At 37.7% G+C, this 19,686-nt stretch overlaps 2 protein-coding genes across 6 annotated transcripts in view; both read right to left on the bottom strand.

Moving 5' to 3' along the window:
• Positions 1–94: 94 nt before the first annotated feature.
• Positions 95–6,735, bottom strand: LOC139130871 (probable bifunctional dTTP/UTP pyrophosphatase/methyltransferase protein). The gene is made up of 2 exons (XM_070696676.1): positions 6,615–6,735; positions 95–1,205 (listed from the first exon to the last, which is right to left on the bottom strand). The coding sequence occupies exon 2, from the start codon at positions 1,179–1,181 to the stop codon at positions 156–158; it is 1,026 nt and encodes a 341-aa protein (XP_070552777.1). The 5' UTR covers positions 1,182–1,205; positions 6,615–6,735; the 3' UTR covers positions 95–155.
• A 1,239-nt stretch (positions 6,736–7,974) lies between these two features.
• The window catches only part of LOC139130868 (short transient receptor potential channel 4-like), a 137,372-nt gene continuing 125,660 nt past the window's right edge, over positions 7,975–19,686 (bottom strand). For 3 of the 5 annotated variants that reach the window (XM_070696669.1, XM_070696671.1, XM_070696670.1), the window contains 5 exons: positions 16,516–16,711; positions 15,709–15,903; positions 14,966–14,977; positions 12,664–12,705; positions 7,982–11,463 (listed from right to left, as the gene is read on the bottom strand). In XM_070696669.1, coding sequence (XP_070552770.1) covers positions 10,408–11,463; positions 12,664–12,705; positions 14,966–14,977; positions 15,709–15,903; positions 16,516–16,711 — 1,501 coding nt within the window. In that variant the 3' untranslated portion in view covers positions 7,982–10,407. Of the gene's footprint in view, positions 11,464–12,663; positions 12,706–14,965; positions 14,978–15,708; positions 15,904–16,515; positions 16,712–19,686 lie in introns of all 5 variants that reach the window. The other 2 variants (XM_070696672.1, XM_070696673.1) reach the window with 1 other exon arrangement.

Below are 19,686 nucleotides of genomic sequence, written 5' to 3'. Positions count from 1 at the left end.
TCGTCAATTTGATGTTAAATCGAGGAACGGCATACGACTGCACTGTGTTGATATGCCGATATGAATGAAAAGAAAATTACGGATAGAACAAGCATTCATCTCAGATAATGATTATTTATTGATGTACTTTTTATACATATTATGGAATTACTAATTCATTGACTAGGTTTAGTTGCCATGACAACCCCGTATACCATCTCAGAAGTATGGATCTTAATATCTACAAAGCCATGTTCAGTGAGCAATTTACCTAACTCTGCCCCTGACCACTGCTTTCCACCACCGAGTAGCGACATACGTAAAGAGAAAAGATGGGCCTCTACCTTAGAATTTTCTCGGTGGTCATCGAAAAGGGTCTCCACTACAACGACAGCGCCACCAGGGTTGAGAGATTCAAAAACCCGTTTGAATATCAAATTTACTTTATCCATTGGCCAGTCGTGAATAATGGCCGCAAGGAGAAACATGTCAACTTGGGGCAGTTCGTCTTTCAACATATCCGCCCCTCGGATGGAGACATTGTGGCTGCAACCTGGCGGTCGGAATTGTTCGGCAGCTTCGGCAACTTTCGGTAGGTCGATGATGGTGATCTTCATGTCCGGGTAGGCTGTCGACAGATGATAAGCCAGCCCGCCAGATCCTCCACCAAGGTCGCACGCACTCTTGTAATCGCTGAAATCAAACGAATTCATCAGTACGGGAGCGCGCATGTTCTGCACAAGAGCGTCCATGTTCTGCAGAAATGCTGTTCGCTGCTCCTGGTCGTCTGCCATCTTGCGGAAACGCTCACCGGCGCCTTCTTTCCACTCTTCTTTCAGCAACTTGCCCTCTTTCACGGCATCAATCATTTTCTCGAACAGCGAGTAACTTTTCTCGAGGGAAAGAGCGACTGGCAACAAACTAGTCGGACTTGAAGAGACGACATACTTGTTAGCTTTCTCTGTGTTTACGAATAATTCTTGTCCGTTGACTCTCCTCACGGCCACGTATCCCATGCTGGCGAGCGTGAACATCATGTGTCTCAAGGCGCCGGCATTACAGTCGACGATTTCGGCGAGATCGGTGGTGGAAACGCCCTCCCCCTTTAGGTGGTCGAAAACTCGCAATTTACAAGCCGTTATGATGGTTTGAGAAACGATAAACTGATTGATGTCGCACCAGACACTGAGAGCCTCCGCCATCTTTGAATATTAGCTTAGTTCAGTCTGAAATGCGAAAGCAAGTGAATAAAAAAGAAGACTATTTAAATACAAGCCTTTCAGTTCTCTTTCAAGATACTGAAACGAACATATCATGTCATGTACACCTAGCTTCAGCGAAGGCATCTGGCCATGTGTTCGACAGTCAATTTAGGGTTTAACCTAGGACTAATTGCAACAGAAATTATTTCTTCACCATGACCTTCTGAAAGGTCTCACTAATGACATATTAAAAGTATAGGAAAATATAAGGGTGCAAATTGGTTAAATTTGCATATATTCAAATCAGCTATATATCGCCTTTAAAATGACTGCTATACTCACATTTTGGGCATGTAAACTGAATTCAAGTGACTTTTTTCATTGCAACACAATTTAGTAAGGTTCAATAAGTTAATTTCTAAATGTATCGAACAATAAAGATTATGCAAATTTAATAATTTGCATATATTCGCAGTTTTTCCACTATTTCAGACAAAATGAATGTTTAAGCTCATATTTAAACAATTTTTTTTCTCTATGAAATTGTTAAGGTTTTGCAAGAATTACCTAAAACAAAAGAGGTTGACCTAATTTGCATGCATAATTTGCATATTTTAATACAAAAGGCCTAATTTGCATAATTGACACAAACGGTCTTCTGAATACAACAAGCCTACAATAGCTTCCATTGACATTTTCTTGTTATTCAGAAATGCAATGAATAAAGGGAAGAATTTCAGAGAATTACTGTTTAAATAAAAGGAATCAGCATTCTTTCTTTGGATATTCTTCTTTCTTTTACACGACGATAAGGTTATTCATAAAAAATCATGGGACGTGCTCAAGTTTTTGACATCAATTGTCATTTTAAGTCATTTTCTCCTACAACATGTTCGATTGCAGTAAAATTTTTGAAGGAATATTTTATGCTTTTGGTCACTATCTTCAATGATTATGGAAATATTCAGTTACTAATAAATGGTCACCACACTTAACAGTTGTGCCTGTGAATCATCCTTCTCATTATTAAACTATCATTAGTATAAATACGAACATCATTTGAATCACCATGATGGTAGTGGTGATGACAATTATTATGATGGTCATTATCATATCAAAATTTCTTCCTCTTCCTCTCTGTTTACATCTTTCTCTAGGTGGTTCATTTGTTTACAGCCAGAATCCTTTCGTTGACAACAGAAAGTCTAGATTTTGCTTTCTGCCGGGGTTATTCATGCTGCTGCAGTTCATTGTAAAACCATAAGTATGGGGAAGGGCAACTCAATGAAAAGATGTGAAGCATGGGATGATATAATTGTACTGCGTATCATATCAGATCTTAGATGTGCAAGTATCACTCATGGGGCTGTTATGTAATGGACTTCCCATTTGCAGATTATTAGACTTTTGTATTATTACCAATAAGATCGATCACTCAAGGAATTGAGAGTCTGGCGAATCTGAGGTGAGACTTCCATAAGGTTCAAAATACAGGATAACCGATTTTATGATAATTTGATGTCAAAATTTGATATCCTAATTGATAAACTCGTTAACGGCAGCTTCTGTGACGCAAATCCCTTCACATCTTGGTTTTCTTGTTTCACGTCATGAAAATTTGAAAGAGCAGCTAGACCATGTAACATTATGAAAAGTATCTAGATTTGCTTTTACCAGTGATTTAGATTATCGTGATTCAGTCAACAGATTTTTTCAGTTTTTCCTCAAATGCTATGGCTGTGTACGGTAAGATTAAACAGGAAATCTCTCTCTTCAGTCCACTATATGACTTTATATTGATTTTCAATTGTTGTCTTCACGAAATTTCAAATTTTGAGAAATGCAGTATCCTTTGATTATTGTAATGTCTTTCAGCTGATAAAGGAACTGCTTTCCTTATCCATATTTCATGATAATTGGCAGTATAGTATAACAATTGTACCCCTATATCATCATGATCATTATAATTTATTTATCATTATTATCATAAATTTCTGTATGTGGCATGAACAGGCAAGTTGCACACAGTCAAAAGTATATCTGATTTACCAGTGACCACACAACCTGATCTTTAATTACATTTTACCAACACTTAATCTATATTAGTAATACGGGTAAGGGTGAAAATAAAAGAAAATAGGGCTGAAACACAAATTTTCTTCAGCCTCCCTCAGTACAAAGTGTTGGTTATTTGGCCAAGCATTTTGGTATGCATTAAGAAAATCCAAATCTTCCAGTAAGTTCCCAATGTTATTGACATTATGCAAATTCTCTAGATAATTGAAATGAACTATACGAATCAATAATTGTTTATTTTTACAGGGCTTTTCATTCTGTAGGCCCTATTAGTATATAATCATTAAAATGAGTTAAAATACACAGAAAATAAATAACCATGTCAATTCTTTGTACTGAGCAAAATGTTCATTCAAGTTATAAAATGGACATCTTTCGATAGGAAGAATTTAAAGTATTAAATAACTTAAACAAGTAGTGTCTCTTAATGTAACTTCTCATTTTACTGATAACATAATTAATTAAAATAAGTTGACGTCAATTTGAAAAATTAAAGAAAATTATTTTAATGGTCACCATATATGATTTATGCACATGAGGAATCGCTCAAAATTAGGTAAAATATATTTAGCAATGTTAGCTAAACTTCCAATCTCTCTTTACGATGTTGTAAAACCTTTCAAGTTTCAATTATTACATTTAATACAGTGTAGGCATTTCCTATAAAATCTTTTGAAATTAGTCCTTTGCACAATGTAGATTGTAATAGACGTTGAATATACCTTTTTTGGACCTTTTAAGTATTTAAGGTGAAGAAATAATTCATGTTCCAATTAGAAAAAGGAAGTGACATGGTTGACTTATTGGACAAATGCAAATAAGAATTTTTTTATCGCTGTAAGATGTATTTAAAAACATTCCCTGAACTGAAAACAAGAAAATGATGTTACATAGTCATTACAATGTCAGCTTATCTCTTTAATCACTTTCGTAAACAGATTATCAGCACAAGGTTTGTATAGCATCTATGACCCATTTAGCATTTGGGTAAAAATTAGCTGTCTTATGCATAACTTCATTAAATGCACGTTTCGCGATCCCCGGGATCGCCTTTGTTCTAGTCTGTAAATGAATGATTGAGGTGTAATATCCTTTTGTTTTCAATTAAAACTGTAATCAGGTGGGTAAATTTTCTGATGAGAAAATCTGGTGCCAACACAGGCTTTTAAACTTGCGATATGTAACTTCCATGACCATACTAAAATTTAGTTGTAATGATCTCCGTTGTTTTTTAACATTATATATAGTCATTTATACTATAGGTCAAAAAGGGAAAAGTAAAGTGGTAGGAGGGGCACATTGCAGTTATGTAAAATGAGGAATCTTAAATGATTTATGCATTGCCTAGAAACACAAAAAGTACATTAAATAATCAAATTGCTTGAATTAAATAGCAATTTGCTGAATATATTTTTAAGAAATCTATTAACAGCAACGACTTTGTTCCCTTTTCTAAGTTTTATATTTATTCAAATTATGCACTGTCTCCCCTCTTAATAGTAATTTTGTTTGTCATTCTATACATTCAATACAGAGTGGAAACAAAAACTACTTGTTGTGTAGATTAAATATAATTTTTAAGTGAAATGCAGTGGCAGCCATACTTGATTTAGGCAAATTAGGAATATTTCTCGGGCGATAAAATATATTCAAAAATATTGCCTGGACAAAAATTAAGATAAATGCATACATTACTTGAACATAATGTCGCATTTTTCTCAATTCAATATGCATATTTCTTTTATCAGTGAATGTATTGCTCCCATTATCCGTTTATATCTATACAAATTAGGTAATGTTATAAATCTTAGATTGTATTGGACTTTTAGTATGTCATTCTAGGACCTCTCTAAAATACACAAAGAAAATTAATTCTATTGCAGTCAGAAGTAGCTTGTATAGTTATTAATTAGGGACATACAAAGAAAAACGAAGTGTTGTGGCGGCCATATTGGATTTATGCAAATGAGGAATATTTCTATTACGACATAATATTTTAATCAACATTGCCTGAACAAAAAACAATGCAAATAAGCCCAAAACCCGCATATATCATGTTTAGCCGAATATTTTTAGTAGCAACATTCTATCAGCACCTAGTTTGTAACCATAATCTTTTTACATATATGCAAATTAGGCATTGTTTACATTTCTATATTGTACGAGGCTAGTAGTATGTCATTGTAGGGCTTCTCTGAAATACACAATGGATAAATAATTCTATTGCTGTCAGAAGTAGCATAAAAATAGTTATTAATTGGGAAAAATACAAAGAAAAGTGAAGGTTGTGGCGGCCATATTGGATTTATGCAAATTAGGAATATTTCTATGAAGACTAGATATTTCCATCAACATTACCTAAACCAAAAACAAGGCAAATAAGCCAAAAACCTGCATAACATATCGTGTTTAGCCAATTATTTTTAGCAGAAACATTCTATCAGCACTTAGTTTGTACCCATAATCTTTTTACATCTATGCAAATTAGGCACTGTTTACAATTCTAGATTGTACTAGGCTTTTAGTATGTTATTCTAGGACTTGTCTAAAATACAATGTGAAAAAATTATTATATTGCTGTCAGTAGTGGCTTAAAAATAGTTATTAATTCGAGAAAAACTAAGAAAAATGAAGTGTTGTGGCGGCCATATTGGATTTATGCAAATGAGGAATATTTGTATGACGACAAAATATTTTCAACAACATTGCCTAGACCAAAAAGGAGGCAAATAAGCCAAAAAACCCTGATCAAAAGCATGTTTAGCCACATATTTTAAGTAGAAACCGTCTATCAGCGACAATTTTATACCCATGAGCCCCCTTTACATTTATGCAAATTAGGCACTGTTGCACCCCTTAGATTTTATTATACTTTTAGTATGTTATTTCTAGGACCTTTCCAAAATGCATGGTGAAGAAATAATTTCTGTTGCAATTAGTCCTAGGTTGACCCCTTTTTGGCTTAGATTGACTGGACTAATGTGTTCGACACTAAATTTAACCTGTTATTTTGATACCTTTGGAACGACTGAAAGTGAAACTCTTTTTGTGCAAGGATCGTTTGGCTGAAGCTCAAGAGACTTTAAGCTGATACTAATATGGGCCTGTGTGTGTACACACATAGACAAAAGCGCGGCAAGCCAGCGAAAGAAGCACCTGAAAATTTGACTATGGTTTACACGCCTTATATCACGAAGCAGTTGCAGGGTCAACCAAACCTGGTCACGAGGTCACATGGATCACACATGTGACTTATGGAATAAAATTCGGAAAAAAAACGCATCATGTACGAACTCAGCTGTCACACTATGTCAAAACCTGAAAACTTCCATGTAACTCTGACACTGCTAAACCTACCAGTTTCCGTGGTTGTACTTCACGTCCTCAGGCTCGGCAGTGAACGCCTCAAATCAGCAGAATGTCTTCCGATCAGCTGACAATCAGGTGACCTTAAGTTTAAGCCCAGGGGTCAGAGTTCAATTTATTGTAGGCCAATTCGACATCTGGCGTTTCGGCACAGGACCATACAACAAGTAATAGATTCCTTTCGGGGTGAACCCGTTTTTTGCAACGTGATGAATAGATAAACCATCCCACATGGAGGAAAATGCGATCACAGTATGTCTCTGTCGAGACGTCGCGGTTGTCGCCAAGCGGTAAGTGACCGGCCATTCGGAAAAGTTGTCGAATGCAGCGCCTCCACAGGTAGATACCGGAGACTACCATGTGCGGTCGGGAGAGATTACTGTATACTGAATGTGTCCATATTAAATAATCGAAGGCGATCTGTAACACCATTACTGCTTGTTTGTTCGCTTTGTTATCGGGAACCGAATCCAAAATTATAAGAGTACTCAAAGCAGGAAACATTTACTCTAGCGGAAAAGTAGTTCGATAAAAAGCCGTGAAACAATGGCACTTCTTCCAGTTTATGTGCATAACATCAGGATTGGCAGTACATATTCCTCCTTTAATACTGTATTTCTATTTATTTCACACATCTGATCATGCACATATGTATATTTGCATACATGTTCATACATATTGGGGCATAAATATAGACACTATATATTCACGTACGACATACCTGGCATATTTACTTACAACACCACATACAATATTTTCACAATATATTTCAAAAATATATTTACTTTCTGTCTGTACACACACACAAACGAGACAGACAGACATACAAACAAACAGACAGATAGGCCGACGGACAGACAGAGATTGGCACACTGAAAACACACTGCAGCTAGATTGCAGTGCTTTATTGGATATAAAGATATCCAGTTCTGTGTTCGCATTTAAGGACTATTGTTTTGAGAAATTCTTGCTCTCATCTTTTCATACATTTTTTCATGTACTTTTAGTTTAGAAAGGAAACTGAAAAATAAACAAAGACACGTTGAAGTTAATCAAAGCAAAGCCCACACGGTCCCTGAACTATTGTAAGTATTTGAAGGATCAGAAAATACCTATATTCATCATTTTTCTTCAAGTAGGCTGTATAGGTCATGATATTCGATGCTCGGTGAAGCTTTGCCATTGACAGAAGTTCCAGTTTTTCATGGGAAAATCCATTCAGTGTAGAAGCATTTCGTAGATTTACCGTACTGGGTGTGTAACCTTTTACCCTAACTTAGGTTTGGCACCCAAGCTCCGAACGACAGTTGATTCTGTTGGGCCCACAAAATGATATAGCAGAAGACGTGTTCATCCCTAAAATGTTTATTAATATAATATATATCAAGCAGATATTTGAACAATATCAAGACTGAGCAATCAGCTTCCTATAAATCGAAATCTACATATGTACATGAAATAAAACTCGTAAGAAAACAGTGAGAATATCTCAGTTAAATGCTATAATAGAAGGTCATTGCTCTCTTGCCCGTACAGAGTAAAATTCTCAAACGTGAAATTTGAAATTCAGCCTCTAAAAGTTTTTATAACTCAAGTAAATTTTATGAAAAAAAGTCGCTGTTTTATTTCTGAAATGCATTTCAAAGCCTTAAAGGCCGCACTTTTGTACATGTATTCTGTAAATGGGTCTGAAGTGGTGCGCATGCGTACCTGGGTCGTTGAGGGTGGCATGTAATTCTTGTTTCGAAAAGTCGCGAGGTAGAGGAATTCCAGTTCATTGATTGGCCAATTCCACTGACTCCCTGATAGTCACTTATCCCTACAAAGGACTGGTATGTGGACTTTAGTTTGCACATAAAAAAACCCGGTTCGACGTGAGTCTTGAACATAACATGGTTGTTTGTTTCACAGCGAGAAAAAAATCGTGTAAAATTCTGTGTTGTGAAAACTTAAAAAGAAGATGAAATTACCTAACACTTATGTCGGCCTGTCTTTGCCTGTAGTAAATATGGGTCATATAAGACATCCACATCAGTGGAACATAATGTATAAATCGATGTGCCTAAAAGCATCCTACTCGGTGTCAAAAACAACAATTTCCGCTTCATGATAAGCACAGAGAATGAATTGAGGATGGACCAGTTTCCGTTAAACAGTGACTTTTCGCCGCTATGGGCTTACCAAGATTAGTTTCTACCTGAATGCACAGCTGCGATTGTACTATCTTGAAAAAAACATCAGTACATTTCTCTCATGAAACATAAACAACAGTCCAAAGTTGATCTTGGTTTCCTGATACGATATGTTCCGTCGAGATTTGCTGTGTCTTTGTACTCTACCGATTTAATCATTTCGGCCGAGAAATCCTTCGTTTTCGATGATTCGCCGAACTAGAACTTACTGCTTTTAGGCGAGCGTTGATGGCGTAAAAATGCGTAGTGCATGGTTTTTGATGGCGTCCATTTTTGTTGGAACATTATTACAAGCCGAGAGCACCAATATACTGTTACCACCACGTAGAATTAACTGTATACAATACGACAGATTGATAAATTCGAAGTCTTATCATAAACAAAACGTCATCAGGAAAATTTTCAGGGAATTTCCTTCAATTTAGAATCCAAAATATTTGCGAAAACGAAATAGTATGGGTTTATGAATACTTCTTCCAATAGAATGGCTCAACATTTGCCGAGGTTGACTACATGAAGAAATTCATGTACAATTTGTATTCTACACACATTATTATGTATTCACAGTCCAGAAAGTCTCGAATCGGAAGTAAATCATGGCTAGGATAAGCGAAAATAATTACTGTTCCAAGTCTCAAATACAACATATTTTGACCTGGTTTTCATACTTGCCGGTGCTGATCTGTATTGTACAGGGTGAAATTCTCCCCTCTTGACGGTAGCCTTTCCCTTGTTTTCGGATAATTACTCTCACATTACAGACATTAAATTCCCAGACAACTTTGAGTGATTCGAGCACGTTTTTCTCTGTCAGCCTCTATTCTTGTAAAAATAGGTAGTTTCCTTGTCGCATAAAATCGTTCAGTGAACGAGAAATTCAATATGGCGTCCACGGTTTCCTAGTCGTTGCTAGGAAGAATTTATCGTCATCTGACGATGGGTCCTTGTCTGTTGAAAAATAATAGTACCTCTTTGTAAATTATTCTTTCTTTATGGTAAATCTTCACGATGAACTCCCCTCCCCTTCCCAAAATATTGCAAATCATAGTAAGGTGCAGAAAAAGTTGCATAAGCTGGTGTCATTTCAATGCCAGATGAAGGACTGCACCTACATATGGTAGCGTACATTTATACCGTCGTTCTGACAAATATCAAGTGATCAGAAATCATACATACTTGAGGTAAAGTCGCCTAAGCTCATTAACAGTGGCATAATGAATACCAACAAAATGTATTCACAGTTCAGAAAGTCTCGAATTGAACCAACGAAAGTCACAATGATAGGAAAGGAAATTATGAAGTAAGTTCGTTGTAAGTGACTACAATATCTTGAATAGTTTAGTGTGTGCATAGTTTGGACCACCGTGAGTCCAGAGACGAACTGAAATTAATTCAGCGATTCTCACAGGCTCAGCTCTTGTATTATGCTACAGGTACTAAAATGATTGCTGAGTTTGATGTCGTGAACAGCTGAAAGTTAAATTTATGTTCCCGCATATTGTCTTTAGAAACGATAGTCCTAGATTTGAAACTGTCCTTAAAATAGTAATACTTTCCGAAAATTTATTGGAGTAAGAAATTTGTTGTAGCTATTACAGGTCTGTATTTGGCATTCGACCGTTGTACATGTATCTCGTGGTTACGTCATCTCCGTTCGAACTCCGCCCTCCCCACAGAAAAGATGATCTTTTGGCAGGCATTTTCATCATTGGAATGCTGTTGCCGTCGTCTCTCGGTGTCTGCCCATGCGCAGTGTCTTGCTGTTGCACTAAGTCGCTCACTGTGGCAATGTCCTGGTCGTAGAGCGAATCAGACGGTGGCAGCGGCGGCGGCGGCGGAAGCGACATCACGCCGCTGTCATCCTGCTCTTCGCTTGAGTCCTGCGATTGGAAACTTGCATTTTGCGAGGCGACTCCCGAGGTACTCTGAGAATCGTCCAATGACCCCTGAGGACTTGGTAGCCAAGGAGGTATATCAGCTTCGATGATGTTGGCAGACGGACCAGGGTTAGTGGTCGCGTCGACTTTTGCAGAAATGGAGGCAACGCCCCCTGTGTCTCGAGGATCAACCTCGTCTTCGTTCTCATACTCTTCTTCGTAAAGAGTTTCATCTTCAATATCTTTGCAAGCGGTTGTCCAACTTGTATGGGATTTCAGAAACTTTTCATTTCGCGGGGGTGAGGTTTTCGTTGAACCCGCCCTCGACCTAAGTGAGGATATGGACTGACGTCGGAACTCGTTGACGGCGCTAACCACGTTTTTCACACTTTTCACTTTCAAAAAATCGGGCATTGAGTAGTCTTCCTCTTTGATCGGCGCTATTTTGAGTCTTTTCATCTGCTGCATCTGGCTTTGATACTGGTATTTCTTCCCTTTTCTCCCGCTGTTACCAAAACCCGGAAACCCGGGCTGTAGATGAGCTGGTAGTCCGTTCGATTCACTTCGCTTGTTCGGCGACGTCGAATGTTCTCGGGGCCAGGCAGCAGCTCCCGCCGGAGTCGCCCTCTGTCCGAGTAAAGACAGCATCTCATAGCGAAACGACGAGATATCTTGCTTGATTTCGTTAAGATCATCTTCACTGACGCCGTCGGCTTTGTCCTCACGTTTCATGTTGGCTATGTATCTCTTGATTAATTTTCTCATCACGTCCTGTGTTAGAAAAAAACCAGTGGGTTAGGTTAACTTCCTTCATTGACATAATGAAGACTGTTGGAAAACAGAGCCAACTTTAAGAATATCTCAAAGCGCTTGTTACAGTAACTATAACTTTGAACCTACTCCTATGCAATAAGTGATTGTGAAATAAACCGACTTAATTCAATTTGGTGCCACAACTCAGTGTTTGTAACAGTTTCAGCTTCAGCAAACATCAAACTTTCAATTGTAAGCACTACTAAAACAGCTACACCCTGTAATATTGCAGTTCAGCTTATATTGTTATAACTGGACAAAGACCGCACAAGCTTGAGCTAGAACTTTTGATATATTTTTCGTTACTTTTTGTTGTTCTCCCTGTAAAATGTAGTTTCGCATGCTACTCCAAAATTCATGTCGAAATTCATAGAGGCGCCCAACTTCCTAAAAAGTGTCCATTCATGTAAAGTTCAACGTTATCGATGACAAATGAATGTCAGTGTGAACCAGATTGATAAGTTTGCACACGGTACACGATGTACGATTCTAGCAAGGTCATAACTTTGCATTTCTAAAGGCATTAGGGATATGATTGAACACATACTTATTTTATCAAACTAAATTTTGGAAATGTTATCAAAAACTACAGCTATTATCCCCATAAATATACAGATCAAGTCCTAAGTTCTCGAATAATCTGTCGACAGATGGCATGGACAAAATGAAATACATTCACAGAACGCGTGTAAGCATGATGACCTATCAAGCAGTTGTAACTGGTGTAAATCTAAAGGTACAATCAAATTCCAGTTCGATGAGCTTGCAGGCACTGTGCATGCTTTTTGAACATTCCACAATTTTCAGATTATACTGGTTCTTAGAGGCAATCGATTTGTTAGTGTATGGTATTTCACTACAACACCGATACACCATTGTGCGCGATAACACTGTAGAGAGAATTCATCTGCAAATTTTACATCCTTTGGAAGGCTGTCCCGTTGCTCAAGTTGGAAGCTTTGAAAATACACCAGAAATGTCTTTATGCAGATAACTCAGATACATTTGGCAATCATTCACACTGTTGAGAATGCTTCATGGTGTAAACCATGCAGGTGAGGAATCCATACTTCGTTGGACGTTACCGGCCTAATGTTTCTAATCCTTTATGACCTCTGCTATCCCCGCCATAAGATGAAAGCAGAAATCAAAACCTACCTGATATTCGATGTCTCTTGATCTCCGTTCTGTTTGAATTTTCTGTGAAAGAAAGAGGGGAGAGATTTGTCAAATGGTACACTGTCAACATCACATGTTGTGTGCGACAGATATTTTAATGTTCTTGAACTTGTAGTTTTGTTACACCAGGAATACATACAAAATATGCTGACGATACAATGTACGTATGTATACGTGTTTAATTATTTTCTCTCCAGGAATTTCTTTCATGAAACAATTACAACCCCCACCCCCACTTCACTGGTGTATCCCTGTAGTACATTATCGTTCATTTGGAAACGCATTCTCTTCATTTTTGAACTGGATGGTCAATTTAGAGACTATTTCACAAGTCATGATTCAAGGCAAGATAGAAGCCCTGTGATTCATAATTACGCGTTGACATGAAGTTGAGCCAGAAAGAGTACTATATACTCGCTTCTCTGAGAGAGAGCGAAAGATAGTAGCGCTCGTCTTGAATTATGAAATGGACAAGTAGCTGCTGTTGCCAGGTATAAGCAGCACGATAAAATGAATAATGCAAACATTCCCTGTCACGTGGTCATCCAGACCCTCACATGGCTTTCTGGCTGGAAAACGATTTAAGATGAAATTAGCACAAGCTTCTGTGTCAAAAACGTATGCCTCTGTTTATAGCAACTTTTGTATGCGATATGTTTAACTATTGGGTCTTCTACTTTAGTTTATGCTTAAGTCTCCATTTACTGTATAGTAAGATAGGATGCTTTAATTTGAATCTAGCTCAAAAGCTGCCCATTCGAAAATTAATATTGTTTTTAAACTGCCTTCAATTGTAGTTCATCAAAGTTAAATGCCCATCGCTGAAATGCAGTTTCTCATGTTTTTTTCATCGGGTATGTTCAGTTTAGATGAGTACAATATAATTTTAGAGTAACGAATATAAAAGGAACATGCCCAGAGAACTTGCAATCACTCCAATCGACGAGAAAATAGAACGTATCGATCTCTGCATATGCTCGGACTCAACTGACAGTGCAGTGAGTTTCAGCGAGTCATGACACTCCCATCATGCCTTGAAACATGCACATACATGCATCATTTCATCGTGGTGACAGAAGCAAGCATTACCATCGGATTTGTTTTCAAAGATTGTCATTCATAGTACCCGGATGCGACACGTATGGCAGGGACTGAAAGTTTCAGGCACATTCCACTTCCTTTGACTCGCAGAATGAATTGAGAATGGTGCGGACAGACTATGGCAATGTGCACGTGATGAGACCCATAATTTTGACCCATGACCATGAATACATCGTTTCAAAGGATTTGCAACGGAACCTCGTTATCGTTACCAAGTACGCGCAACCCACAATGACGTCATACAGGTTTTGGCGCGAACAGGTCTCTGCCGTCGTTTGCTCAGTATTCGAAATGATGCACCAAAGCGTATTCTTTAAATCTTGGAGATGTTCAAGATTTTAATGAATTTAAGAAACTCATTTTCATCACGGAATAGGGTGGGTTTTGCGCACATAGAACATAAAATGGCCAAAACGAGCTTCTCGTATGCAAAAACTCAGAAAAGTTGGATTTTATGATTATACATACTGCTACCATGTAATGTATTTAACTGTGGTGTTAGCTGTTTAATGTATGTTACAGTTAGTTACGATAGACATTACCAAAAAATAGACAACCATTAAACTTTCAATACTACAGCAAATACAGGAAGAAGACAGAATTTGACGATGGTTATGAAGTGATTTGAAGAGAATGACGTTTGTTTGCACATGCGCGCTATTCACACAAAGCGCACTTCTGCAGTATCGCTTTGATAGCTATTGTGATGAGCTAGGCGGAACCAAGTGCAAAAACGAAACGCATACACATGGGCACAGATCTACGTTACTGACTGGCTTAATGTAACAAGGAAATGGGGCAACGGCTATAATGAGTTGAGCGGCACGAAATAATTCAGCGTGATCTATATATTCTCGACTTTGACTCTGTATTTTGTTTTCGCAACACACAGACCTAAATGAGTAGAAAACTGGGATGGATTTCCGAACGATATGGTGACGTTAAAGTCTATAAGGAACCAAACCTATAAAAGCTGGCATCACTTGCACTGGCAGAGTACGTTCCCATGATGCTAAGAAGATGTTTGCATCTTTAAAGCTGAATGAACGCTTTGATATGATTGCATAATCAACTCATGTTCCTGGGCACATTGGTGGTACATAGCTCATCACACTAGCTATATAGAAGAGGGCGCTAGCGGTTTGTTTTTGCTCTTTTTTCCATTACTTTTTTAGCTTACCTGGAGTTCGGGCTGTGTGTCGTTAATGGGAAATGTGAGTTTGAGAGGTCAAGTGCAAGAAGAGCAAAGATACATGAAAGAAAGAACGTGAGAAATCACACTATAAAGCGATTCACGAGGGCAAGAAACGAAAAAAAGTGTAACTGCCAAAGCTGCGAGATAGCAACTATACAGAAACAACGACACTACACAACATTGACAGTTTGATACGATGAGTAAAATCTCTGTGGTGTCGTAAAACATGCATTGCAGACGTATAACGTGACAGATCACTGCACGTTGAATTTCATTGTAAATTATGGTCAAATAGGTTCATATTTTGTGTATTTCTGTGCTGGGGTACTTAATGTACATATTGCTGAACCATTTGTGTTAACTGTGCGACGACTTAAACAGATCATTCAACGTAAACTATGACGTCATTAGATCAAGGAGACTGGAAGGACTCGTAAAATCAATTTGTCTTGTTTTCTGTATGAATTTTAAGATGTTCTTCAATGTGAGCTAGCTCTATTTTCAAGTTCTTAGAATTTGCTATGGCCTTGGCGATTCGGTCATCGAAGAAAGTTGTATATTTACTGGCGAAACTGTTTGGTCACACGATCGTCTATTAAAAGTCCAAAAGCAAAACTTTAGATGGTCATAGATTGTAAAGATTGATTGAATCATAAAGGGGAAGGTCAATTCTTGAAAGAAACTGGGAGGAATATTTTATGGTTAGTATAAGCACCAACGTAACTCACTCGGGAACTCTTGGTGGCGCTTCTCTGTAACCTGGCAACCTGCCCGCAGCACATTCTCTTCAGCCACTGGAAAAGATAAAACATCGTCTTCGGCGTTGGGATGATGTTGAAGGGAACCGGCAGAGTACCGCCCTCATCGAAATAGCTCATCCATAACCTTGACCTTGCGAACTTCCATTCCATGTCAGCTTTGCTCTGCAAGAGACACGTAATTATCTGCCACTTTTGTTCCACTAATACGCACAGCTCTGCAAAATTGTCAATTGCGAATTCTTAAATACCAAGAATAATGCTGATGACTGTATTTTTTAACAAGGATAGATATAGTTTCTAACTCAATGCCTAATAAAACAAACATTTGATCAGAGATTATGACTGATCAATCCATTTCACCGGATACATGATAATTTATATTTGAATTCATACGGCAAAAAAGTTATCGATTGATTGATTGATTGATGATCGATTGAGTGAGTGAGCGAGTGCGTGAGTGGTTGATTATTTGTCTATTCACAGCTTATACTGGAATAAATCTGTGGAAAAATCGAAGTTTCATCATGTTTTTGTTTAAATGTGTTTGCTAGGTTGACTTTCTTCGGACGAGACTCTATGGATTTTCAACCAAAAATTGTAGGTTTCTTAAGCATAGCCGATAAAAAGGGCCCAACCTATCGTGCGAAGCTGGATGTAAAAATGTGGATCAATCAGAGCGATGTTTGTTGTTTTTGAAAATGTTGAGGGCTTGTATGAGAATAAACATTAAACACTTTGTAAATCACCGTAGATGGCGTAGTGGACTGGACGTACCTGGATCTTTTGAAAAGAACTGTTCATCATGGCAATTAGCATATTAATCAAGACGATAATTGACGTCATACAGTAACATGACATCATGACGGCGCCAATCCATTCGGTGAATGTGTGTGGAGCCGCCACTTGCGTGTTGCTGATATCCACCAGACCGAATATTGTCCATATTAGCGTCTCGACGGCGTTGAAAAGCCTGCAAGTGTCAAATTAACATGGAAATACCGATACTGATTTACATTGTACTCTGAAGGTTTTAACGTCTGAAATGTATTCAGAAGTTAGAAACCTAGCGCCATCTACGTTCAACGATGGAGCAGCAGAATACAATATCATCATAGAAAACGACGTTGATAGATGAACCTTGGTATTAATTAAAGTTCAATTAGACAAGTCTTCTGGACACATTGAGGTTTGTGAATACTAGTACCAACACATTAGTATATTAGCCGTCTGATTGAACGAAACCTGATTTTCTTCAAACACGTCTTATTTTCAATGCCATGTGTTACCATCTTAAAGACACTTTCAAAGCCCGGGCAACTGTTCTCAAAGAAATAAGACGCAGGGACATAAAATCTCTGGGGAATTGTCTTGAATTTCTGATCCAAAGTATTTTCCTTTATTAATAAAATGTGTCACGCTTCTCTTTTCGTGATATATAGTTGTTGTCGGGGCTCTCACTCACTCACTCAAAGTCAAAATAGCTGAGAGGTACCACGGGGAATCGTAATACCTTCAGTAACTGGAGCGCACACCAAGAAGTCAGGTGTACTCACCACTTCAGATCTTTATTTCTAAGGCAGAGCGCCACCAAGTCCGTACTCAGGTTACAATGAAAAATCTCTTCTCTTATTGGCTTTTTATACATTTCTGTTCTAAAATTATGACACAGCTATTGAACTTATATTTTGCTTTTTCACATAATCTAGCTAACTGAGATGTGTTGATTTCACGTGATGTACGTTCATACCACGCGAGCCAACACGACAACGTGAACAAGTCATATAATGATTGATGTGGGCAAAAGGTCAGCATATCATAAATTTAAGGTGTTACACTCTCCCACCTTTTTAATAACCACCGTCCTCGCCGGACAAATCAAAGCGCGTGACCTTGCTGCCTTGTACGTTAAATCGTCTAGATCTGGTACTTTGGAAACCACCCTTTTATTAGGTTAATACTATGGACTTGTATGTGCAACACCTTAAATTTATAATATTTTGACCTTTTACCCACATCAATCATTTTATGTCTTGTTCACGTTGTCACGTTGAAAGTGTGAAGACCTCAAAGTGGTCCCCGACTTCAAAGTGGTCCCCATCCTAAATGTCCGGTAAGATAGGGGGTTAAACTCAAGTCTGACGACACCTACCGCATAATGGACGCTTTGTTGTCACACGGACGTTTCCGATGTAATATCAGCTGCTATTTTAGTATTTAATACTTAGAGTTGGGAAAAATGTACAAAATAAGGGCTGAGCACAGAATTAACAATGGGGAGGGCTAGTGTCTACATCAATCATGACTTATCTATAAAATGACTCATTTGAAGTCATATCGATATCTGGAAGTCATTCTAATCGCTGCTCTTAAATACATAAACGGATATGACATACAATTTGCAGCAGTGCTCTGGCGTATCAATCGCACTTGCGGGTCAAATATTCATCGCAACAAGCCAGCCCATAGACATTTTGGTAGTTTACTTCGACCGGTACTATAACACTGTTTAGTTCACGACCCATTGTCTACTTCTGCTAGCTACCTAAATAATATAAACATGTATTTTCAACCGTTTTCCCGTGAGCCGACGTCCATGAAATCCGCAACGTTTTCCCTCTCTCGTAATTGAATACTTTGGGTCTGTCAAAAGTTAAGAACCGAGCAGAAACAGTCGACGGCTCTTAAAAACGGCTGAAATTAGATGTTGCCACATTCAACATAATTAACAGAAGTAGGAGATGAGTCATAGATAGTAAGAGATAAAGTATGTACATGTGTATTTATTCAAAGACTAAGCTATTTCATTATTTTGCGATGTAAATAAAAAAACGCATTGGTGTCGTAGTAAACTACAGAAAAGGTCTATGGACAGATTAACAGCGGTTCTGAAGCGATATCCCTTGACACGAATGCAATCTATAGGCCTCAGCATTATGCTACGAATGCACAGATGTAAAATACACCAGAATAGGGCTCGAGGCCATATTTTAGGGGATATTTTTCTTAATTTTTTTTCACAAAGATATCCAATACCTACCATAGAAAGTGACGCGATTGCAGTAATACATTACCTAAAAGAAGTTGAATACAGCAGGCGGAGCGTAAAATTATCCGAATTTTCATGGGACACCTTTGAAGTCAAGAGGACGCTTTTGAAGTCAAACTGATTTCTTTATTCTTTACTAAAAGTTTGAAAAAACAGGAAGTGTACTCTCGTCTTGTCGTGATACTTAACAGGTCGCATATTCAATTGTAAAATCATTCTTTCTTTAACATAAACGATTGAATACAGGACAGAGAGCGTAAAATCATCACAAGTCTTTGGGGACCACCTTGAGGTCAAAAAGACACTTTTGGAGTCAAACTGATTTTCTTTATTCAATACCAAAAGTTGGACAAAATCAAAGAAGTGTACTATAGTGTTATTAATACCTGATACTTCACAGGTCGCATGTTACATTTTTCAAGTCAACACATTCTTTCTTTAACATAAACGATGTTGAATACAGCAGAGAGACCGTAAAATCATCCCAAGTTTTCGGGGACCACTTTGAAGTCAAAAGGACACTTTTGGAGTCAAACTGATTTTCTTTAAGCAATACTAAAAGTTGACAAAAATCCAAGGAAGTGTGCTATAGTCCTATTAATAACTGATACTTCATAGGTCACATGTTACAATTTTCAAGTTAGAATATTGCTTCAATTACGCAAAAGAAGTTGAATAAAGCAGACAGAGTGTACAATCATTCGATTTTCCCGGGGACCACTTTGAAGTCAAAAGGACACTTTTGGAGTCAAACTGATTTTCTTTAAGCAATACTAAAAGTTGACAAAAATCCAAGGAAATGTGCTATAGTCCTATTAATAACTGATACTTCATAGGTCACATGTTACAATTTTCAAGTTAGAATATTGCTTCAATTACGCAAAAGAAGTTGAATAAAG

This window comes from Ptychodera flava, chromosome 4, assembly GCF_041260155.1.
Source record: "Ptychodera flava strain L36383 chromosome 4, AS_Pfla_20210202, whole genome shotgun sequence".
NCBI lineage: Eukaryota > Metazoa > Hemichordata > Enteropneusta > Ptychoderidae > Ptychodera > Ptychodera flava.
The sequence above is the reverse complement of the archived record's forward strand: the minus strand, read 5'-3'. Positions and strand labels throughout refer to the sequence as shown.

Excerpts from the sequence above, each read along its gene's own strand:
- LOC139130871 (XM_070696676.1), bottom strand. The coding sequence starts at position 1,181 with ATGGCGGAGGCTCTCAGTGTCTGGTGCGACATCAATCAGTTTATCGTT.